Source organism: Mus pahari, chromosome 5, assembly GCF_900095145.1.
Source record: "Mus pahari chromosome 5, PAHARI_EIJ_v1.1, whole genome shotgun sequence".
In the NCBI taxonomy this organism is placed as follows: Eukaryota; Metazoa; Chordata; class Mammalia; order Rodentia; family Muridae; genus Mus; species Mus pahari.
Genome location: NC_034594.1, coordinates 107,626,538 through 107,646,741, shown reverse-complemented (window position 1 = coordinate 107,646,741; position 20,204 = coordinate 107,626,538). Strand labels below are relative to the sequence as shown.

The 20,204-nt window shown below is 52.8% G+C and overlaps 1 protein-coding gene across 1 annotated transcript; it reads right to left on the bottom strand.

The window, feature by feature from the left end:
- Positions 1-506: 506 nt before the first annotated feature.
- On the bottom strand, positions 507-17,250 carry Etnk2 (ethanolamine kinase 2). Its single transcript, XM_021198777.1, has 8 exons — positions 16,805-17,250; positions 14,972-15,231; positions 11,994-12,116; positions 7,414-7,556; positions 6,079-6,162; positions 3,735-3,880; positions 2,305-2,378; positions 507-1,482 (listed from the first exon to the last, which is right to left on the bottom strand). The coding sequence occupies exons 1-8, from the start codon at positions 17,057-17,059 to the stop codon at positions 1,410-1,412; spliced, it is 1,158 nt and encodes a 385-aa protein (XP_021054436.1). The 5' UTR covers positions 17,060-17,250; the 3' UTR covers positions 507-1,409.
- Positions 17,251-20,204: the final 2,954 nt, after the last annotated feature.

Below are 20,204 nucleotides of genomic sequence, written 5' to 3'. Positions count from 1 at the left end.
TCATTCCAAATCTCAGACAAAATTAGACCCCATCATCTTGGGGCTCCTCCCAGTTCCTCCTCTGGACCTCTGGCTGGTCCTGAGCATCCTGGGGGCGCTGAGCCCCACTACCAAGGGTATTCTGGGTACTTCTGTCCACAGGCCTCATCTAGCTGCTGTGCCGGCTCCACCCCAAATCCTCCGGCCAATTGGAACCTCATGAGAGAGAACCCGTGAGAAGCAGGGCAGATGGGGAGACGCAGGGACAGCATGTTCTGGTTACTATCAGGACAGCTAGCCACGAGTGCACCATTTGTATGCCTGGGCACGTCTTTTCCCCCAGGTCCTCCATTAGTAGCCGTGACCTTGAATGCCCCAACGAGGGTGTCCCAGAGGTGTACAGGCTGTTGTGCCTTAAGCAGGGGTGAACTCCAAAGGCACAGCGGAAGGGAGGCTGAGTCTGGCCCAGCTCCTTCACACGCATACATACCAATCAGATCCCAAGCCACTGTCCTTCCAAGACCGCATTCCAGAAACAAAACGTTTTAATGCAGAAAACCATGATAATCTACAAGTGAATCACAGTAGGGGCCTATACCAGACTCCCTTAGGAACTGTAAGGACTGGGAGGTGGATACTGAGCTGGCAACACCTTCAGTATCTGGCCATGTCCAGACCAATGTGCTGGCCTCCAGGTGCCTAGGCCCTGCCCCCCTGCCTTCTGCCATTCAGTCCCCAATGGGAAGATCTTGGTTAAGTTCAAAATAAAAGGAAGAGAAGTGGAAGAGGATGCTGGCTCTGGTGCCTGCCATGTGGTACCCAAGGTCATGCCTGCTCCAGGTCTGCCACCCTCTTCTCTGCAGGGACCAAGCAGGAGCAAGGCAGCAGCACAAGGAGGGGACCGGGGAAGGGATGACGGGATGGCATCCGGCTCGGATGAGGATGAGGCAGCTGCTGGAGGAGCTGCCGGGTGGGCGAGCACAGCTGGGACCTCTTTCCCCGAGTTGGCTTCCTGCTGGCTTGGAGCTCAACACCTCTCACCCGAGGCATACATGGCTCAGTTGGAGGCGGGCGGGCACCAGAGGTAGAAATGAGCCCTCCCCTCCCCTACTAGGAAGGGTCAAGGACAAACTGAGGCAGCCCAAGCTCTAGCAGGGCCTGGGCTGGCAATGTGCTCTCACGGGGGGGGGGCAGTCCAGGACCCCCCACTATCTGCAGGCACTTCCTCTCCAAGCCTGGCAGGATGAAGGGGTTCCCCCCCAGCGCTGGGGCTCAGCCCCTCCAAACAGGAAAATGAGGTCTTCATTGGTATCCACTGGGAGCCTTCTCCGTGGGTGCCCGCCTTGCCCCAAGGTGCCCAGCTCCAAGGCAGAAGGGCACCCTGGGGAGCAGATCTGGCAGCAAGAGGACATGGAGAAACAGGAGGCTGGTCACTTTGGCATCTCCAAGGCCGACACCTGAGGCTTCACTTTAAAGTACTGGTTGAATCGGATCACCGCATACCTGCCAGGGACAGGCAAGGAAGTGGGTGAGCAGGGCGCCTGACAACCTACTGTGGACTACTTCAAACTCAACCAGGTCTAGCCAAGTCAACTCTTATTTATTTATTTATTTATTTATTCGTAGACAAGGTTTCTCTGAGTAGTCCAGGCTGTCTTTGAACTCACTATGCAGACCAGGTTGGCCTTGAACTCAGAGCTGGGCAGCTTTCTATCCTTCACACTGGTTCTCACACTTTGGCTAGGATGGCACCAGTACTGTGGACCCTGATGCTGGGCAGGACAGTTCAGAGCAGGGGTTCTCAACCTTCCTAACCTGTGACACTTTAATACAGTTCCTCATGTTGTGCTGACCCCCAGCCATAACATTCTTTTCTTTTTTTTCTTTTTTCCTTTTTTTTCGAGACAGGGTTTCTCTGTGTAGCCCTGGCTGTCCTGGAACTCACTCTGTAGACCAGGCTAGCCTTGAACTCAGAAATCTGCATGCCTCTGCCTCCCAAGTGCTGGGATCAAAGGCAAATTATTTTCATTGCTACTTCACAACTATAATTTTGCTGTTGTTACGAGTTGTAATGTGAATATTTTTGGAGACAGGTTTGCCAAAGGGGTCACAGGTTGAAAACAACCAGTACAGGTTTAGTGGTGGATGGGAACACCTTCACTAGGTTTGGTGGGGCTCCCCGGGCAGCCCCTGCTGGGGATGGGTCAGCTGCACACTGGAAGGACGCTGATGTTCTGTTCTGTTCTTGCTAGCTTTGGTCATGTGGTGGTCAAGGCACTCCCCTCTCACCGCCCATACCCACCTTCCCACACTCCCCATACGCACCTGAGGAAGTCAAAGCTGATGGTGGAATACTGGTTCTGTATGAGTGCCCACAGTGCCCAGAAGAAATGAGATGCCTGTAAAGGCCAGAGAAGGTCAGCTCTACAAGGCCACGCCTGTCATAACCCTCAGCGAGAGGGACACAGCTACTGTGGGGGTCTTGCAGAGCTAAACACTGGCTGGTGTGGGAAGAAGTGAGGCTGGAACACTGGACAGCACTTGGGGGCTTACTGCCTACTTGTAAAAGGCAAACAGAGCCAGTTCTACCCAGATCCAGGTAAGCAAAAGTGGAGTCCTCCAGCCTGCCTACCTCCACCTCAGGCTCAAAGAGCAAGAAAGCTATGATTCCCAGTTACCTCTCAAAGCTACAACACTATCCCCCTCCCAGGCATGGGGGCGTACCCTTAGGGCTTCTCCCATTCCACCCCAAGTTTTGTCCACACAGTTGCTACAAAGGGTTCCCTCTCCTTCCCTTCCCATGGCTTAGAAGGGGGGCATAGGTGAGCCACCTAGAAATGGGGTTATTTTTGCTTAAAAGTTGAGATTTGTTCTTAGGGCGCAGCACTGGAGAAAAAGGGTTGGATTTGGGCTAGTGTGAACCAGGACAGTCAATCGATCACAGAAATGATGGATTTTCTAAGCTCTGATGAACTGTGAAACCTGGAGCGGCTGGCTTGCCTCCCTGCATGTTTCTATTCCCCTAGACACACACCGGTGGGCACCTGGCATGAACCATTTTCCTTGGAGAAGTGGCATTTCCACTTGAATGCAGTGCTGGTGGGAGGAGCCTGGAGGCAAGGCCCCTGAGTTGTGAGCTAGGTAGTGGTTACAAGAAGGGTCTGATTGCAGCATAAAATGCTAAGGTTAGCTCTCAGAGAGAACTGTCCATCCAAACAGATTTGCCGAGGTCTTTCTTGGAATTACTGTAGAGAGATGAGTGCCCTGTGATGGCTGTTTTCTGACCTTTTCTAGGTAGGGTACAGTCTTCAACTGGGGTGCCTAGTTTTATGTCAACTTTACATAAGCTAGAGTCATTTAGGAAGAGGGAATCTAAATTGAGAAAATACCTCCACCAGATTGGCCTGTAGGCCAGTCTGTAGGACAGTTTCAAGACTGATTTGGGAGGGCCCAGTCCACTGTGGGCAGTGCTACTCCCTAGGCTGGTGGTCTTGGATGGCATGAGAGAGCAGACTGAACAAGCCGTGGGGAGCAAGCCAGTAAACAGCACTCCTCCTAGCCTCTACATCAGTTCCTACCGCCAGGTTCCCACCTCAACTTCCCTGGATGATGGACTTCAAGCTGTAAGGCAAAATAAACCCTTTCCCACTCAAGTTGCTTTGGTCACGGTGTATCATCACAGCAGTAGAAACCCTAACTCAGAACAACTGACCCCAGGCTCTGAGTGGGAGGCTATGTTGGGTCCCAGCACTCACCAGAGCGAATTTGTTGACTTGTGCATAAAGCCGCTCCACTTCCCTGGGGGATGCAGCTGTCCCCTTCTGTGCCTCAAGATAATAACGCAGCCACTGCAGCTGGATCTCCCGTGCTGGATACCGGCTGTAATCAACCTCATTCACTCCTAAGGAGCAGGGGAGACAGAAGTTGCTAGAAAAGCTCCTCTCACATTTGAGCCCAGGGGTGTCCTCTGCTGAGCTGTGGGCTGGCCTGAGGAGGAGCTGTGTGAGGATGACCTAACAGGTGGAGGGGTCTCCTCTTCCCAGCTGGGTCCCCTTCGCCAAGGGCTAAGGAATGAGGCAGGCTGAGGGGCCAAGGGCTCTGTATGTGGTGGAATCCCAAGGCAGTGCCACCGTATGTCATGTCTGCCCTTCTATAAAGTGAAGCTTCACAGGAAGTCTTAAGCCTTCAATGCCTGCCACTGCTTGTACTGGCATTTCCCAGGGAAGTGTCCCACCTCCATTGCTCCCCACGACTGACAGCCTCGCTTGCATCCTTCTCTGACCTAAGTGTCCTCGAGCTGCTTCCCAGGCATGTGCTCTGCACAGGGGAGGCCAGCCAGGAACAAGAATGAAGTAGTTTAAGGCGGGAGCAGAGCCGGGCCACCGTCTCCGGGGTCTCTCCGTTCCCTTCTATACCTCTTCCCACTTGTCCCTTATGCTCTCTAGACACAGTTTCTGAGTTCCAAGCCTGTGGGTGGTACATCCCCTTGCACATGAGAAGGCCCGGTACACACAGCCAGTTGGAGGCGGGGATGGACTGGACCTGTATCTTCCTATTGCCCAGAGGGTGCTTGCCAGCTGCTAAAGGATACAGTCCACCCACTTTGGAGAAGCTCCAGCTGAACTCTGCTCTGTGCACCGGATCGGGACTCACACCTCTGCAGCAGCCTCCTGGCAGCTGAGCACGGCCAGGCATATGCCCTTCCCCTCAGCTCATCACTGCTCAGCTGAGGCCCATCCCCCTCCCTCTGAGTGCCCCAGAGAGCTGGGCACGTGCCTGGTCCCCCCGAAGGTTCTAAAAGAGATGTGATCGATCGATCAACCTGGGATGGGTTGGAGTGGTTAGGGGAGTGACCAAAGGATGGCTTCACAGTTGGGGGAGGCACCTCAGCTTTCCTAAGCCCTAGGCCAGTCATGTCACCCTGACAAGCCCACAAGCCAGCCTGCAGACGGCCCTCCAACTGTGTCCAGGGCCATTGAAGAGTTGACTCCATGGTCCTATCAAACTGTTTTTAACAAGCCCTCAAGCTGGAAAACATTGCCCTGGTGCCCTCCCATAGATTGATCTAGACTGCCATCTCTTTATGGTATGGTTATCAAGTCTGGGGGACAGGGCAGAGAAGTTTTTCTCTCTCTCTCAGATGGAGTCTCTATATAGTCCTGGCTGTTCTGGAACCTACTATTTAAACCAGGTTGACTTCAAGCTCACAAAAGATCTGCCTGCCTCTTTCTGCCTCCTGGGGGCTGGGACTGAAGGCATGCATCATCACACCCAGCCTTGTGTGTGTTAGCGAAATGGTGTGATATAGGTATGACACCACCCCCATTTACGGCCACAGAGGCAGTGACCTCGATCCCACCACTAATGACAACCAAACCAGGATTGAAACTTAGGAAGTCGAGTTGCAACGCTTTTAACTAGCTCCGCCTAGATTAATCGCTTCAGGACACCATGAAAACAGCTATTTACGGCTTATTTGGCCACATAGCTACATTCGGGGCCTTCATGGGCAATTGAACAAGTTGTACTTAGCCATGAGAGTGTTAGCCAAGTTTGTGGGGCTCTGCCTGTCTTGAGAAAGGGCTCTCTCTCTCTCTCTCTCTCTCTCTCCTTTTTCTTTTCCTTTTCCTTTTCTTTTTCTTTTTCTTTTTCTTTTTCTTTTTCTTTACTGGATATTGAATTCCGATTCCTGTACATCCCAGGCAAGTGTTTTACCACTGAAATACATCCGTAACTATCTTTAATTTTAAAATGAGGGTCTCACTAAGTAGACAGGCCTTAATCTGGGGCCCTCCTGCCTCAGCCTTCCAAATGGCTGAGGGTACAGGTCGGTGCTCCTGAGCCCAGTTTGGAAGGGGGTCATCAGGCTGAGTAGCTCCTGGGAACCCCACAGTGAGTGCATTTCCCTCATTTGTACAAAACTGCCCCACAGGCTGGCAGAGGCCAGCTCTGGGCAGGGAGTTCCCTTCTCTGAGGTCTGTTGCTCTTTAAAAGCAGGCTGTGCCCAACTCTCATCAAGTCTAGAACCGTGTGTGGTCCTCCCCACAGAGCTGGCACCCCATCATAACGAGGGCGCTGAGGTCAGAGCAAGCCCCCTACCTGCAAACTCATTGAAATGGTTGCCAATGTCAAAAGCCTGGTAGTTGTACCCTGCATATTCATAGTCGATGAAGCACACGTGGCCTGTGGGGAAGACAAGAAATGATGAGAACTGGTCCCAGATCTGGAAACGGGGCATGATCGATCAGTCTTCCAGACCTCCACAACACACCCTCTGACCCTCCCTGATATCTGTGGCAACCGTTCAGGCTGCTCCCATCTGCCCACCTGCCCTCCCCATGGCTCCAGCCTTCTCCAGCTCAGCAGGGTCCTCAGGTTCCCCATCTGATGGCACCTGACCACAGCATAGCTAAGAATCAGGAGCAAAGCAAGTATTGCTGCCCACCATGTCTGTGGTCCTACGTCCATGAATTCATCTAACTAGAGACTCAGAAATCGTCAAAATTGGATCTGAGATCCACGCTCCGCGGTTAAAAGCCTGGGCTATTCTTGCAGAGGACTTGAAGTTTGATCCCTAGCACCTACATGGTGGCTCACAGCCAATCATAACTACAGGTCCAAGGGACCCAGCATCCTCATCTGTCATCTGTGGGCACTGCATCAATGTGGCACACAGGCATACATGCAGGCAAAATAATCCTACATGTAAAATACTAATTAAAAAATTCATGTGCACTAAACATGTGCAGACTTTTGCCCTTTGTCATTGCTAAGACAACATGCCTCAACAACTTTTTAGTTCATATTTCTACTGTATTGGGTACGGGAGGTAGCTAGAAGGTACCAGAGGATGCTCTGTGGAAGTCATATGTGAATACTATTTATTTTCACTTGCTTTCAGGGGTGAGGGGGACAGGGTTATGGGTCTCAGGCATGGTCAAGCACTCTCCCTGCCTAGCTCCACTCTGCAATTTTTTAGGAGACTTGGGCACACATGCATGTTGGTATACTTAAATGTCCCCAACCAATCTGCCTTGTATAATGAGGGACACCTTTATTTCCAGGGGTTTGCATTCTCGGCAACAGTGAAAGGCAGGCGATCTCCCTCTCTCTTCTCTTTCCCACTCCCCAGGCCTGCTCAAGGCTCGGAGAAGCCATGATATTCTCAGAAGGCCATAATATCACCAGGACACATAGCTTGGGTGTCCTGATGCTAAAGAGCTTACTATCTACGATTTTACATTCTCTCTTAGAATATTTTTTCTAAGTGGGACTTTTCTGTTCTTTTCCTCTTCTTTCTCACAAATTAAGATCAACATAAGGCATACCCATATCCTCCATGAAAAAGGAAAGTCAAAACCCTTTTCTCCTGGAAATCAGCAGACTAACCGACTGCTTGTGTCCTCTGCATCTGAGGGGCGTGAAGGGCTGTACCTTTGTCACGGTCATAGATGATATTCTTGCAGAGCAGATCATTGTGACAGAACACCACAGGGGAATCCAACTGGGACAGGTGTTCCTTCAGCCAGGCCAGCTCCTGTTCCAACACCTCCACCTTGGGGACATCTGCAGAAAGGCTGGACAGTGGGGGGAAAGGCTGCACCTTGGGGAGTGTTCAAAAAGGCAAGCCTTAAACTAGCTAGACCATTCCTTTAGATCGATGGAGACCTCAGACAAAAGGCCAACCTGGCAAAGCCCCCCCCCCCCCCCCACACGCAATCTTTCTGGGAACACTGACCACTTTCATAATAGTCACCCCCCCCCCGCTTCTGTCACACATAAGTGTGTCCTGTCCTTCTGGTTCCCATGGTTACATTGAGGAGCAGATTAAAACCTGGTCATAAAAGTAGCTGGCAGAAGATGAAAGTTACTGACTAAATGGCACCCCTGCTATGTCGTGAAAGGGGAAGGGTGAGGAAGGGGGACCCAGGAGAAGGTAGGAGAGGTGACAACAAATGTCAAGAAGCCATGGGGGCTCCAGAGGGAGCGAGAGTAGGGCCCGTGGAATTAATGGTGAGAAGGAGAACAGAAATGGCAGAGGGTGCTAGAAACTCCCCAAGAGAGGCTGCGCCCCTATAAGAAGAGACTCATCAATAACAGAAGCCCAGGATGGACTGGAGAAATGGCAGAGGGGTAGTGCCCTGGTGTGGCCCCTCAGACACAGCAACTGACAACATCATCGATTGGGCTCTAAGCAGTCATCTCACAGACCTGAAAGAAAGCGAGCTATACACTGTGCACTGTCAGAGAAGCAAAAGCACCCCCCTGCCCCCAACGCAGGTGAGAGACCTGTTCGGCCACTCCCAGCAACTAAATCCTGTCAGCTTGGGTTATGAGTGCTTCCTGTCCCCGGCTCCCGCTAGACCAGATTAAAGGCTGAGCAAGAACACATGAGGCTACATCCATCCACCCCCATGTCATGTCAAAGTAGCGTTGTCTGCCAAGCACGCCAGGGAATGATTTGTCATAGGTCAATGCAGACGCTGGGCGAGGGCACACTGTACTCAGGGGCTCTGAGCTTTGGCCTTTCGGACACACAGGTCTGTGTACACTGAAAAGCCAAACAGCACAGTCTTTCCAAAGTCAGAACCATCCATGGGAGTGGGGTGCTGGGCCTGGGACAGCAGGGGAAGACAATAATGAGATGGGCCCTAATTCATCTGGACAGAACTGAGATGTCCCCGTGTCCCCCGTAGAAGAGGGAAGCCAAAGCCAGAGGGGTCTTTTATTTGGCATCACTGGGAAACGAAGGCTCCAGAAGGAAAAGAAACATTATCCCAGATGCTCTGTAGCTTGGGCACACCCTGGACCCAGCACCTCAGCCCACCTGGGTTCCCTGTCTCCCATGGGTCCTCACCACAGGGTTGTGTACCCTGATCTGTTCCCTCAGTCTCTGAGAAGGCAGACACAGACAGAGGGAAGGCCAAGCTCCACCCTCAGCCGCAGCCCTCCCTGAAGAGTTACTTTAAGACCCCCTTCTTACTCTGGGGCTATCTCAAGACGAGGGCTGAGGGGTCTTCCTTTGGTTTGCCTGGGTCTCAGTCTAAAAATCAGGCTGTGACATCCGGATGCCCGATCCCAGTCTCTGCCCTCAGTCTGACCCTCCCCTGGCCACACCAAGGCCACTGTGATATTTGTTGTGAGAGCAATCCAAGCCTGTCTCCAGGGGCCCCTTTGACTGCACGGTGTCCCTCCCTGAACACGTGGACCTCTGCCAGCTTTTCTGTCTAAACAGCACCAGGCTCTCTCACCTCTGATGGCAGTGTGTGTGTGTGTGTGGGGAGGGGTGGCCATCACGGCCATTCAGAAATTTCGGAAGGGATAAGGGGCTGGGGTCCCTGGGAGGCCTGGACCTCCTGCCTGAGGAGGGACTGCTGCTTGCTTGGCCATCTCCAGCCAGTTCCCACTGGAGGGACAAAAGTTTGTTCTCCTCTAAGGGACCAGTTCTCTACTGCTTCAGTCTCCTGGCTCTCTGCTTTTGCCCTCCCATCAGCCCATCCATCAGTATCCCCCCTCCTCCATTGCATCCCTAAGGTAGTTACCAGCCACCAATGCCCACCCAGGGCCAAATGAACACTATTGCCACCAATCATTTTCTGCACTCTCTGACATAGTCTGTCTTCTATTCCCACCCACCCATCACGCGATGTTGCCCATATGTGTTCCATATTTCGAGGGGACCACCTACATGCAGTCCTGGGTCCAATAAGAGCCTTCCCCAACCTGGAATGGCCAAGCGCATTCAGCAAGCACTCTATGGAGGATCTTGCTCTCCTAGCTTGGGTCTCCTGGTCCTAGAACCTGCCCCCCAGCTTATCTCCCTACCTCAAATGCACAGCCAGCTCCTTCACCAGAGGTGTCCTTATGCTCAAAAGATCCCTTCGTAAACCACAGTTCTGGCTCAGATGCATTCATAATAGTGGTACTAGCATAATAGTGTAATCCTAGCATCTGGGAGACAAGGGCACTAGGAGCATGAGCTTAAGAGAGGTTAGCCTGGGCTACATGAGTTTGATCAAAGGCCAGTGTGGGCTACATTCAATAGACTCTGTCTCTAACAAAAACCGAACACACCTTCCTGCTCTCCTGACACTTGTTCCCTTTTGCCCCGGCTCCTTAGCCTGGTACCCAAGTCGCCTTCTCTCAAGCTCCCGATTCCCCCTCGAGCAGCCTCCTGAACATCTGCTCCAGCCACACCCACCTACTTGGCAGTCTTGGGGAGACCTGTCTTCTGAGCCAGAGCAGCCCCTCTCATCTTGCCCTGCCGCCTCTGCCCAGGCGACTCTTGCTGCCCCTTCCTCTCCCTGCTTATGTATGACACACCCTGCTGTCTTTTGTGCCGAGTACAGACATGTTCTGTTTACACAGCTGGCTTCTAAACTCCTCCTGTGTCATAATCGCCTTCAGTTTTCTTCCATTTTAATCCTAGTTAATCGATGTTTGGGAAATGAAGGACTGAGTAAGGCGGGGCCTGACGAATGAATGAATGAATAAGTAACTGGAGTACAAGATGCTCCATCTAGTTTTCATGACTGTTCAGCACTGAGTCACCGGGGGAACGTGCAAAGCCCTACAAAGGGTCGGGGATAATCTCTGAGACAGGCTCGATGAAGTTAAACCTTGATTTCCCAGAAGATAGAGGCATGACAAGAACGAAGGAAGTTGGCCAGCTCTTCATGAAGTGTCTCTCTCTTCCTGACAAGATTACTCAGCAAAGCTTCACAGGACAGCAGTCAAGGGAACCTGTAATGTCCAAGCACGTCCAAGTGCCAGCCCCACACCTAGTGTCCAGCAAGTCCTGTCTCCATCTGTCAAATAATGGTACACTCTAGTTTTCAGAGACACAGACGTCCTTGTCCCAGGATGTGAACATGGTCACACAGGGGGCAGGCTAGTGCCATGCAGGGCACTCAGAGAATAATCACTGGGTGTATAAAGTCATGGGTGTGTGCAAGAGACGCACAATGGGGTCAGAGTTTGTGACGGCCGTCTCAGAGGAGGGAATGAGAGTCCTTTCTCTCAGACCTCCTTCTTACCACCACACTCCTGTGACACTTCAGCAGAAGTGGTATTCAAATTAGCAGTACAATTGAAAAAGTGCCTGGAGAGGACTTTGAGTGTCCAGCACAAAGAAGTGACAAGCATTTGAACACATGTGTCATCCCGATCTTATCATTGTCTGTATTATCATTATCCGTCAATCAAGGACATTCATTCAAAAACATTTTAAAAGGTGATGCTCGCTAGGCATGATAACACACATCTTTAATCCCAGCTCTTAGGAGACAGAAGCAGGCAGATCTCTGTGAGTTCAATGCCAGCTTGGTCTACATAGCAAGTTCCAGGCCAGAGGGGGCTATCCTGTCTCGAAAAGCTGGGGATGTCTGGGGGGGGACTCCCAACTCGGACCCCATTTTGCTTGTATAGGAGGGAAATCTCTGTCCCTAGAAAGAGCACTTCAAGAAGCAGTGGATGTGATTAGGGACTCAATAGGGGACATGGTTTCCAAAGCTACACAGGCACAAGAGGAGTCCAGGCACCTAGGAGACCTTCTCATCTCAAGGGCTTGGTGTTTTCTCCTTATGATCCCACTGGGCTCAGGACCTCAGGTTCCCAGAGGCTCCACCCTCCCATGGTTCCCAAGACGGGAAGACCAACAGAAGTCCTGATGTGCGAGCCCTAAAGTCTTACACTGACAGCCTGACAGGGGAACAAAGCTTTCTCAAGCAACACTAAGGAAAAAAAAAGGGAGTAGTCCTAATCCTACCGCCTGACACAGGCAGAAAACTCAAAGAGAAATAGGTGCTAGTATGCAAAACTGCTGATCCCTGTTGCTGAGATGCAGCCAATGGCCTCCCTCTGCCGGGCCTGTTGCTCAGGAGAGAAACTGCTCAGGAGAAACTCCTCCTCACAGGCCACTGCATCCCTGGTCCTCCTCTAAAAGAGGGCGGGAGCCAAGAGGAGGGGGCAGGGCAGAGGCAGTGGCAGCCTTGAGCCCTCTCAGATCTCTATACCTGGGACTGATCTCATCCTTGACCAGCGTGAAATAACGATGCATCTTACGCCAGAGCGTGGGCTTAGGCAGGCTGCCATTGGCGTGAATGGTGTGAATCTTAGCCATTTCTAAGGCGATCAACCTGCAACAGAAAAGGGAGGAATAGAGTGTCAGTACAGGGCTTGTCCTCCGGCTCAGCCCCTCCTGACCAGAAAAGGTCTGGAAGCTTCTTCTGAGCACTAGCCAGAAGGCCACATGTGGGGTCATTACAGGTCCCAGGAGCCCTTGGTCTCCCAAAGACGGTTTCAGCAGAAGGCCAAAAAATGCAGTAAGACCTTTAGCCATTGCTGCTTTTGTAGTCCCAGAGCTCTCGGTTAGAGAAAAACAGACCATTTGCCCCAGGCCAGTAGCTTGGCTCTTCTTAGCCTTCCCATAGCAGCCTCCCTACCCCTCCCCCCCCAGAACACAGGGGTAACCAGGTATAAGGGCAGGAGCCTTCCTCCTTCACCCCTGGACTTTGCCACCTCCTCCCAGGAGAGGTGGCAGTGGATCCCGTTCTATGAAGAGCTCTGTGGGTGTTGATGCTAGGGAAAGAGGAAATATCAGTATCAGTCTAGCCACGGTGGGGAGGCTGGCCCAGGGCAGCCCTTCTGACATCACTGGGAGGTGATGCTGGTGGACGGGCACCAAGGACGCAAAACAAACCAGCCTTCTATTTTCCAGTTCTCCCACAGACATTATCCAAGGTTCTGGAGGAAGAGTGGGTAGCAGGGAGAAGCGAGCAGGGATGAGCAGAGGGCTGGCTACTGAGGAGGGAAGGACCTTGATAAGAACCAAGCGCCAAGGTCAGTGAGGAGGTCAGCGTGGAGGGAGGGTGGGGTCCCAGCTGGGCTCTGCCGGCTCTCCCTTCTGCAGTCCAGTCCTAACTGCCTGCCAACCCTCCAGCATCCAAGCTTCTGCGCTTCCCCTTGCCTCTGCCTGTTGCTGGAATAATAATCCCTGGGAACAACAAAGGCGCTGCTTGTTTGAAACCTTGTTACAGAGCTATCCTCAGGACATCTCCCCTGCCTTGCCAGGCCTGGGAAGGGGCTAGCCTACAAATATCACGATGGTGGCAAGTTCAGGCTCCTCCCCAAGCCTCCCACTTCCTCCAGGGTGGAGGACTGACCTCCGGCTGGCTGAGTAGGTGCATGGAGGTCAGAAGTCTTGGACAGATACAGACCTGAGGCCCGCACTAGTCTTCCTTCCCCGGGAAGGGTCTGAACTGAGCCGTTCCTTGAATGTCAATAGAGCTTGCCGGTGTGAAGAGCAACGGAAGTCACTCCAGTACTCAGCATTTTTAAGCTGCAGAGCCTCAGCACACCAGGCTGGGGTGGGCTGGAGGGATATGGAGGATGGGGGTGGGGGTGCATTCCTGTAGCTATCCTGTCACCATGACAGGATGGGAAAAGCTCCATCCTGGGAAAGTCACCAAGGAAAGGCCCACCTCCCACACTCACCCCAATTTCTGGCTCTCCCCCAGACACCAACTTCTTATTATGGCACCTAAATCTCCCTTCAATTTTCCTGACAGTGGTAATTGTTTCCAGAAAGAGGGTGAGCAATGGCCTGAGGTTCAGAGAGGCAGAGAGAGACTTAGGAGTGGTGAGGACCTGCCAATATTTGAGCTTATTTACGCAAGACTAAGGGAGGAGCCATTGGGGATGGGGAAGCAGGGCAGGGTCCCCGTACTCTGCTTTGACCTCACTTCTGCAGGTTGGTGCGCTCAGAGTGAACTCCAGTGACCCCTGCAGAGGTGGGCAAGCCTTTCACACCCTCTACCCGACACACAGCTGTAACACAGAACTCAAATACACTGTCCTGGGGCCCTAGCCGTCTCTGAGACAGCACAAAGAGAGCCAAATGGACATACTTGGGTTGACTGGTGGGCGGCACAGAAGAGGCTAAGCCTACCCAGGGGTGGGTATTACTGCCCTCAGTATGCCAGAAAAGTCTCCTTCCTCCTGGGTTGGACACAGCATATGCCAAGCAAAGCCCCTAGACAGACCCTGCACTGCTGTCCCCAGCATCGGGAGTAAACCTCAGGCCTCAGGATGACAGGCTGGTGGCCTTTATCCACATCGTTCACGACGCTGAGAGGTTGGGGGAGAAGAGGATATGGCTTGACCCCTACCCTACCTCAGTCGGCGCAGAGCGTGGTATGCTCTCTGCTCTACTGTAGTGTCTACTTGAAGGTTAAACACAGTTCCTAGGTCCTAAATAGCCAGAGCTTTCCTGGAACTAGGACCTGGTCCTTGTGGGCCTTCTGCATGAAGGCCTCAGAAGTACTCCAAGCCTGGGTGTTTACTGTCAGGGAACCCAAAGGGCCCTCAGCTATGGGGGAGGAGAGGCTAGCCCAGCCGGCTAAAGTTGAGTTCATCCTGCATAGACTCATTAGTCTTCACACTTTTCTGTCTTTGCAAAAGATGGGAGGGAAGCCGGTCAAGGTGGCACACACCTTCAGTCCCAGCATTTGGGAGGCAGAGGCAGGTGGGTCTCTTAAAGTTTAAAGCCAGTCTGGTCTATATATCAAATTCCAGGACAGCCATTGCAACATTAGAAGGCTCTGACTCCAATAAAAATAAAATAAAATAAAAAAGAAAGAAAGAAAGGAAGACGGGCAGGGTAGAAAGCCTGTGTGCTTTCAGAATTTGGCTCAGACGTCATTCCCGGGGCTTCTGAACATTTCTATGGCAGACACAGATGGATAGAAGTTTGAGAAATGGGGTGGAGGTGGGGCGCGGTAACAACCTGGTCTTTGCTGTGTTCCTTTGGAACTCATCCTTCTAGTGGATACCACTGTAAGCCTATAGAATGGTGTAGCCTCTGAGTAGAGCATATTAACAAACATTTTCAATGAAATGGCAGGCCTATGACTCTTCTTTTTTGTTCACAGCCAAGACCATCAAAACCACAGCCTCTGAGAAAATGATGTGTAAGGCCCTGTGCCCTCCTCACCTGAAGAGCTGGGGCTCTCGGATATGTTCCGGTCCCAGGGCCACACCCTGCACATACTCGTAGCACAGCCCGTTCTGAAAGGTACAGTAGAGTTTGGGGGCGCAGCTGTGTGCTCGCAGCAGTTGGAAGTTTCTGACCTCATTCTCCCGGTCTATCAGCAACTCCGTGCGCTTCCCATACACCCGGACCAGCACACAGTCCCGCATGTCCTCCTCCACATAGCAGGCCAATAGCTTGTTGGTGATGCCGTCTTTGAAGCGCTAGCATGGGGAGAGGACAGCCATGGGTGGGCGGGTGCGGCATGACCCTCTGCTCTCTTCCCAGAGCTTCAGTCGAAGCAGAATGTGTTCAGTGGAATGCCGAACACAACCCCACACCAGCTAGCACTAAACTGTGCCTTGGAGTAAAGGGACACTCAAGGTGGTGGGTGGTAAGGAGCAGCCACACTGAGTCCAGACACGCTCGGCCTAGCTGCGCCTCCAGGGCATGCTATCTAGCACAGTGGCCATGTCTGCACTAGGCAGTGGGGAGAGACCCTCCCCTCCTTTCTCCATCCTGGCCCTGAAAGAACCCCACTGCAGGTGAGAATGTAGCCAGGGAGGGCTGGAAGTTGCCCAGACAGACTCCCTGACCAGCTGCCTCTCACTAAGGCAGGCAAAGGCTCTCAGAACTGTATCTCCTGCTCTATCCGGTGGCAGAGAGACAAGGAGGGTCCTGAAGTTGGCACTCTTCCCAGGGCTTTGGTGGCCAGAGGTCCTTGAATCTCTGAATTCCACACCAGGAGAAATAGGAGACAACATGAGTGGGAGCCCAGACTCTCTGGACAGGGCGATAAGGAAGGAGGGAGGAACCCTGAACTAAAGGTTTATGGGCGCCATGGGGCAGAGCTGGATGGGAGGGACTTCAGGGGCCACCTGAACCACCCGGTCTAGGTGAGAAGACAGGCCTAGTGAGGGTCCAGATTAGCATCTGCTATGCAGTGCTGGGTTTAATCTCAAAGGCTGGCTTGATGCCTTGCTCCTGACCAAGTCTTCTGAAAATGTTACCACATTCAGCCCAGAGTCTCCTTGGAGCTGCCCCTTCCCTACTCAGAAGGCCTGTGACATGGAGCCCGAGCCTTCTGCAGCAGGCTGCCAGGGGTGTAGGGCTGGCTAGCTTTTTAAGAGAATGCAGGACAGCTAGGGAGGGAGGAAGCTAGGGGCCTGCAGTGGGCAGTTCTGCCCACAGGTGTGTGGGGGAGACAAAGTATTCGGCTGAGGTGGGAAGAAAATGGGATGGAGGGCAAAAGGGGCGTTGCTCAGAGCTAGCCTTAGGCCACATGAAGGTCTTAGTGCTTAGCTGGAATTCTGAATTTCACAGGGCTGGCTCCTAGGGCCACAAGGAATGCTCAGATCCCCGAGGCTTGGATCTCACGTTAGGGTGAAGGAACAGCATGGGCGTTACGGGGGAGGTTTCCTTAAAAGTTCGTGTTTCCTCGGGTGTCAGAGTGGCCGGGTAGCACTTCTGAGCAACTAGGGGAGAAGCACGCAGCGACAGGGGGTGGGGCTGCACGCGCAGCACGCTGACAGTGGGCAGGTGGACCTCCGGCGGCATGCTTGGGAACCTCAGGAGCAGGCGAATGGGGAGGGTCCTGAGAAGCGAGAGCCCAGCTTTGCATAGGGATCAAAGAGAAATGGAGAGCTACACACATATTCAAACCACGGTCCAAAACCTCCTGCGCAACAGCCGCACAACCCTGGAACCAGCACTTGGAGGATGCACTGACGGGCGTCCACGCAGCCCCTCTGCAGCCCGGACAGCGCCCCATCCCCGGCCTCACGCCCTCTCGGCTACCTTGGTCCGAACTTGTTCGGGCTTCCAGTGCGGCCGCAGCTCCCGAATGAGGCGCAGGGCACCGGGGAGGATGTCGTCCTGGTCCACCGTGACGCCGAAGCACGGGACGGCGGCCCTCGGGGACCCTGGAGGCTCCCAGCAGCCGCCGCTGGCCACCGCCTTCTCCTCCATGCTCCATGAGCACTGCGGGCAAGGCTCCTGCCTCCGCAGGTAAAAGGGCGAGCACGGCACTGGAGCTGAAGGGGGCACAGCCATTCCCAGCAGCCCCACCCCCTTGGAGCCGCCGCGCCCGCGTTAGCCCCTACGGGGGGGCCCCGAGAGAGAGTGGGAGTGGTCGAGGAGGGGCCAGGGGAAGTCCATGACTCATGAGCGAGCTGCCTGTTCCTATCTTCGGCGCGCAACCAAGCAACACAGCTGGCCGGGGATCGCCAAAGTCCGCCGCGACAGTGACATCATGGGTCGCAGTAACGCCCCTTGCCCGCCCCGCCCCCGCCTCCGGGCCAGTGCAGCCCGCCATCACCCGCTGCTGGCTCCGCCACTACCTGGAGCTCTGGATAGGGGAGTGATGCCCCGCCTTAATGACGCAAAGGGAGGAGCCTCCACAGGCCCCGCCCCAGATCCCTGCTCCAGTATCCTAGTGCTGGTTGACCAGTTTCCCATTGGATCCCACAGCTAAAGAGCTCTTTTCCCGGTAGTCTAGGGTAAGGAGCTGGAGCTAAGGCGGGAAGAGCTTGTCTTTGTCCCAACCTCATCCTGAAATGTGGAGATCGGATGCTCCTATAGTGTGGACTTTGGCTTTCCATTAAATCTCTTGGGAAAGGTTGGGCTGCGTTTCTAAGGCCTTCCAGGCATCATTCAGCACCACACACACACACACACACACACACACACACACACACCTTCGGTGGAGAGAAGCATGGTGATGGTTCGGGGTGAGTGTCCCATAGGCAGACCGGACTCTGATTGAACGTTCCCGGGTACTTTTATGAGTACATGCGCACATTGTAAGCCAGGAGTTTGAGCAAGACTGAGTTTGGCTCACTAAATAATCCTTAAGTCTTCCTTCCTGTCCTTCGAGGCTGACTGGGCACAAAGAGTGGTCGCACAGGTGCCCGGAGCCTAGTGCTTTGTTGAGCAAAGAGTTGATCAAAGGCCGTGGTACAACCTAGGGATCCATGTGTATGTAGCGTGACAAGGGGAAGGGCTAAGTCCCTTGGCAGATTTACAGTACAGAGAAGACACATGGAAAGAGGCCAGGCCAGCCCTCGGAAAGCCCCTCCCTTGTCACCTCCAGAATAAGACCAGTTAGCTGCCAGCCCTCTAGCATAGAGAGACCTGGGCTTGCCTCAGGAAACCTCATTTCTTATCACCTCACACTGCCCTACTTGAAAAATGCCTACAAAATGCATGTGTTCCTGTGTCCCCAAGTTGTCCCTCCGACCTACTCAGGAACCTCTCCACCACAAGACCTTTTGGTTCTTGCTGTTCAGCACCCAGGTCTTCTGGTCCAGTTTCTACGCTGGTGCCTCTTGCAGGGGCCACTAGCCTCACGTGGCTCACTCGGCCCTTGAAATGTGACCAGTGTGACATTTTGTGTAACTTTAATCTTTATAAGCATGCAAACAACGTTATGTAGTCACTGCACTGGACATTGTAGCAGATGGTAGGGAGGGACCACCTACTTGAGGTCATGACGTCCCAGAATGCCAGAACTGGAAAGGACATTGCCTCCAGCTCTTTCTCTTGCAATAGGCAAAGCAAACCTTGCCGCACCAGGGAACACAATCAGTGGGAGTCCAGACTCGCTTTCTCAGCTCTGTGCCAGCACCCTGAAAGCAGCTCCCGCTATACAAATATCACCTCAGAGAAGTCCTGGGTCCTTAACCTTAGGAGAGTGAAATCCTACAGATACCAAGCGCTTGGTTGGGACACTCAGTACCTTGCTTTTTTTTGGGGGGGGGAGGGGTCAAAAAGAGGGATGAGGAAGTACAGGTTAATGCCTGCTTTCTTATTCCCTAAGCTATACACTCTTCATGGGCAGCTTGAGGGGTGAGAGGAAAAGAGCCCTCTGCCAGCCCATTGTGGGTGGTGCCACCCCTGGGCTGGTGGTCCTGGGTTCTATAAGAAAGCAGGCTGAACAAAGCCTGTGGAGCTCAGGCCTGGAGATGGAAGACAGCCCGTGTGTGTACCTGACCCAAAGCAAGGTGTTTGGAGCTCTGTCCCTGGGCCAGCACTGCTCACGTGGAATTGAGGTGAGAGCCCCACCCCCAGGGGCTGTGTCATTTGGGCTGTGTCATTTCGGATAGTTTTTTAGGATTCTTCTCCGCTTGATTCTTCACCGAGTGATCTTGGGCAAATTGGCCTTTCTCTGTATTTTTCTATGTGTGTGAGGTAGGAGTATTGGATGTCTGACATTCCATGTTCTTGCACGATGACGACTTAGATTGCCTCTGTAGATGGTCACATGGGGCAGGGGCACACACACGGAGTGTGAAGAGCATGCTGACAGAGGTTTTCCAGGGAATTCCATGTAGGGTTGGATTGCTCAGCAGCATGGAGCCTCGGATGAAACACCATGATCCAAACAACTTGGGGAGGAAAGGGAATATTTAATTATACTTCCACATCACAGTTCATCATCAAAGGAAGTCAAGACAGGAACTCAACCAGCAGGACTGGAACCCAGAGGCAGGAGCGGGTGCAGAGGCCTTGGGGGTGCTGCTTACTGACTTGCTCCTTTTGGCTTGTTCAGGCTGCTTTCTTATAAAACCCAGGGACGTCACCACCCACAATTGGCTGGACCCTCGCGTATCAATCACTAATTAAGGAAATGGTCTATAGGCTTCTCTGCAGTTCCGTCTTCTGGAGACATTTTCTTACTTGAGGTGCCCTCCTCTCAGATGACTTTAGCTTATGTCGAGTTGACATTAAACTAGCTAATATACTTACCTGCCATAGCCCTAAGGCTTTCCCCCCAATGGCCAGAGGGACACGGGGCCTGACTCTTTGCAAACTCCCCAGCCAAAGTTGTATGAAAAAAATTTTATGTGAATCTGGTTGACAGTAGACAGAAGCTACCAACCTTACACAGAGAAACATTTATTTGTGTGTGTGTGTGTGTGTGTGTGGTCTATTTTGTCACATTCTTCCTCTAATCTCTCTCACTGTCTCTCTGTCCATCTCTCTTTCTCTGTATGTCTGTCTGTGTGTTTTTCTGTGTCTCTTTCTCTGTCTGTCTGTCTGTCTGTCTGTCTCTGTGTGTGTGTGTGTGTGTGTGTGTGTGTGTGTGTGTGTGTATAGGCCAAAGGACAACTTCAATGATCATTCCTATGGTATCAAACTCCAGGGATCTTGTTGCCCGGATTGAAACACCCGCCATCATGTTTGGCTTTTTTTTTTT

Bases quoted from the DNA above. Each gene is read 5' to 3' on its own strand.
- Etnk2 (XM_021198777.1), bottom strand. From the start codon at position 17,059: ATGGCTGTGCCCCCTTCAGCTCCAGTGCCGTGCTCGCCCTTTTACCTG. The intron at 6,163-7,413 runs GTACAGCCCTTC...TCTTCCCCACAG, and splicing joins CATCTATGACCGTGACAAAG to GCCACGTGTGCTTCATCGAC. The intron at 1,483-2,304 runs GTGCGTATGGGG...TGTCCCTGGCAG, and splicing joins ATCAGCTTTGACTTCCTCAG to GTATGCGGTGATCCGATTCA.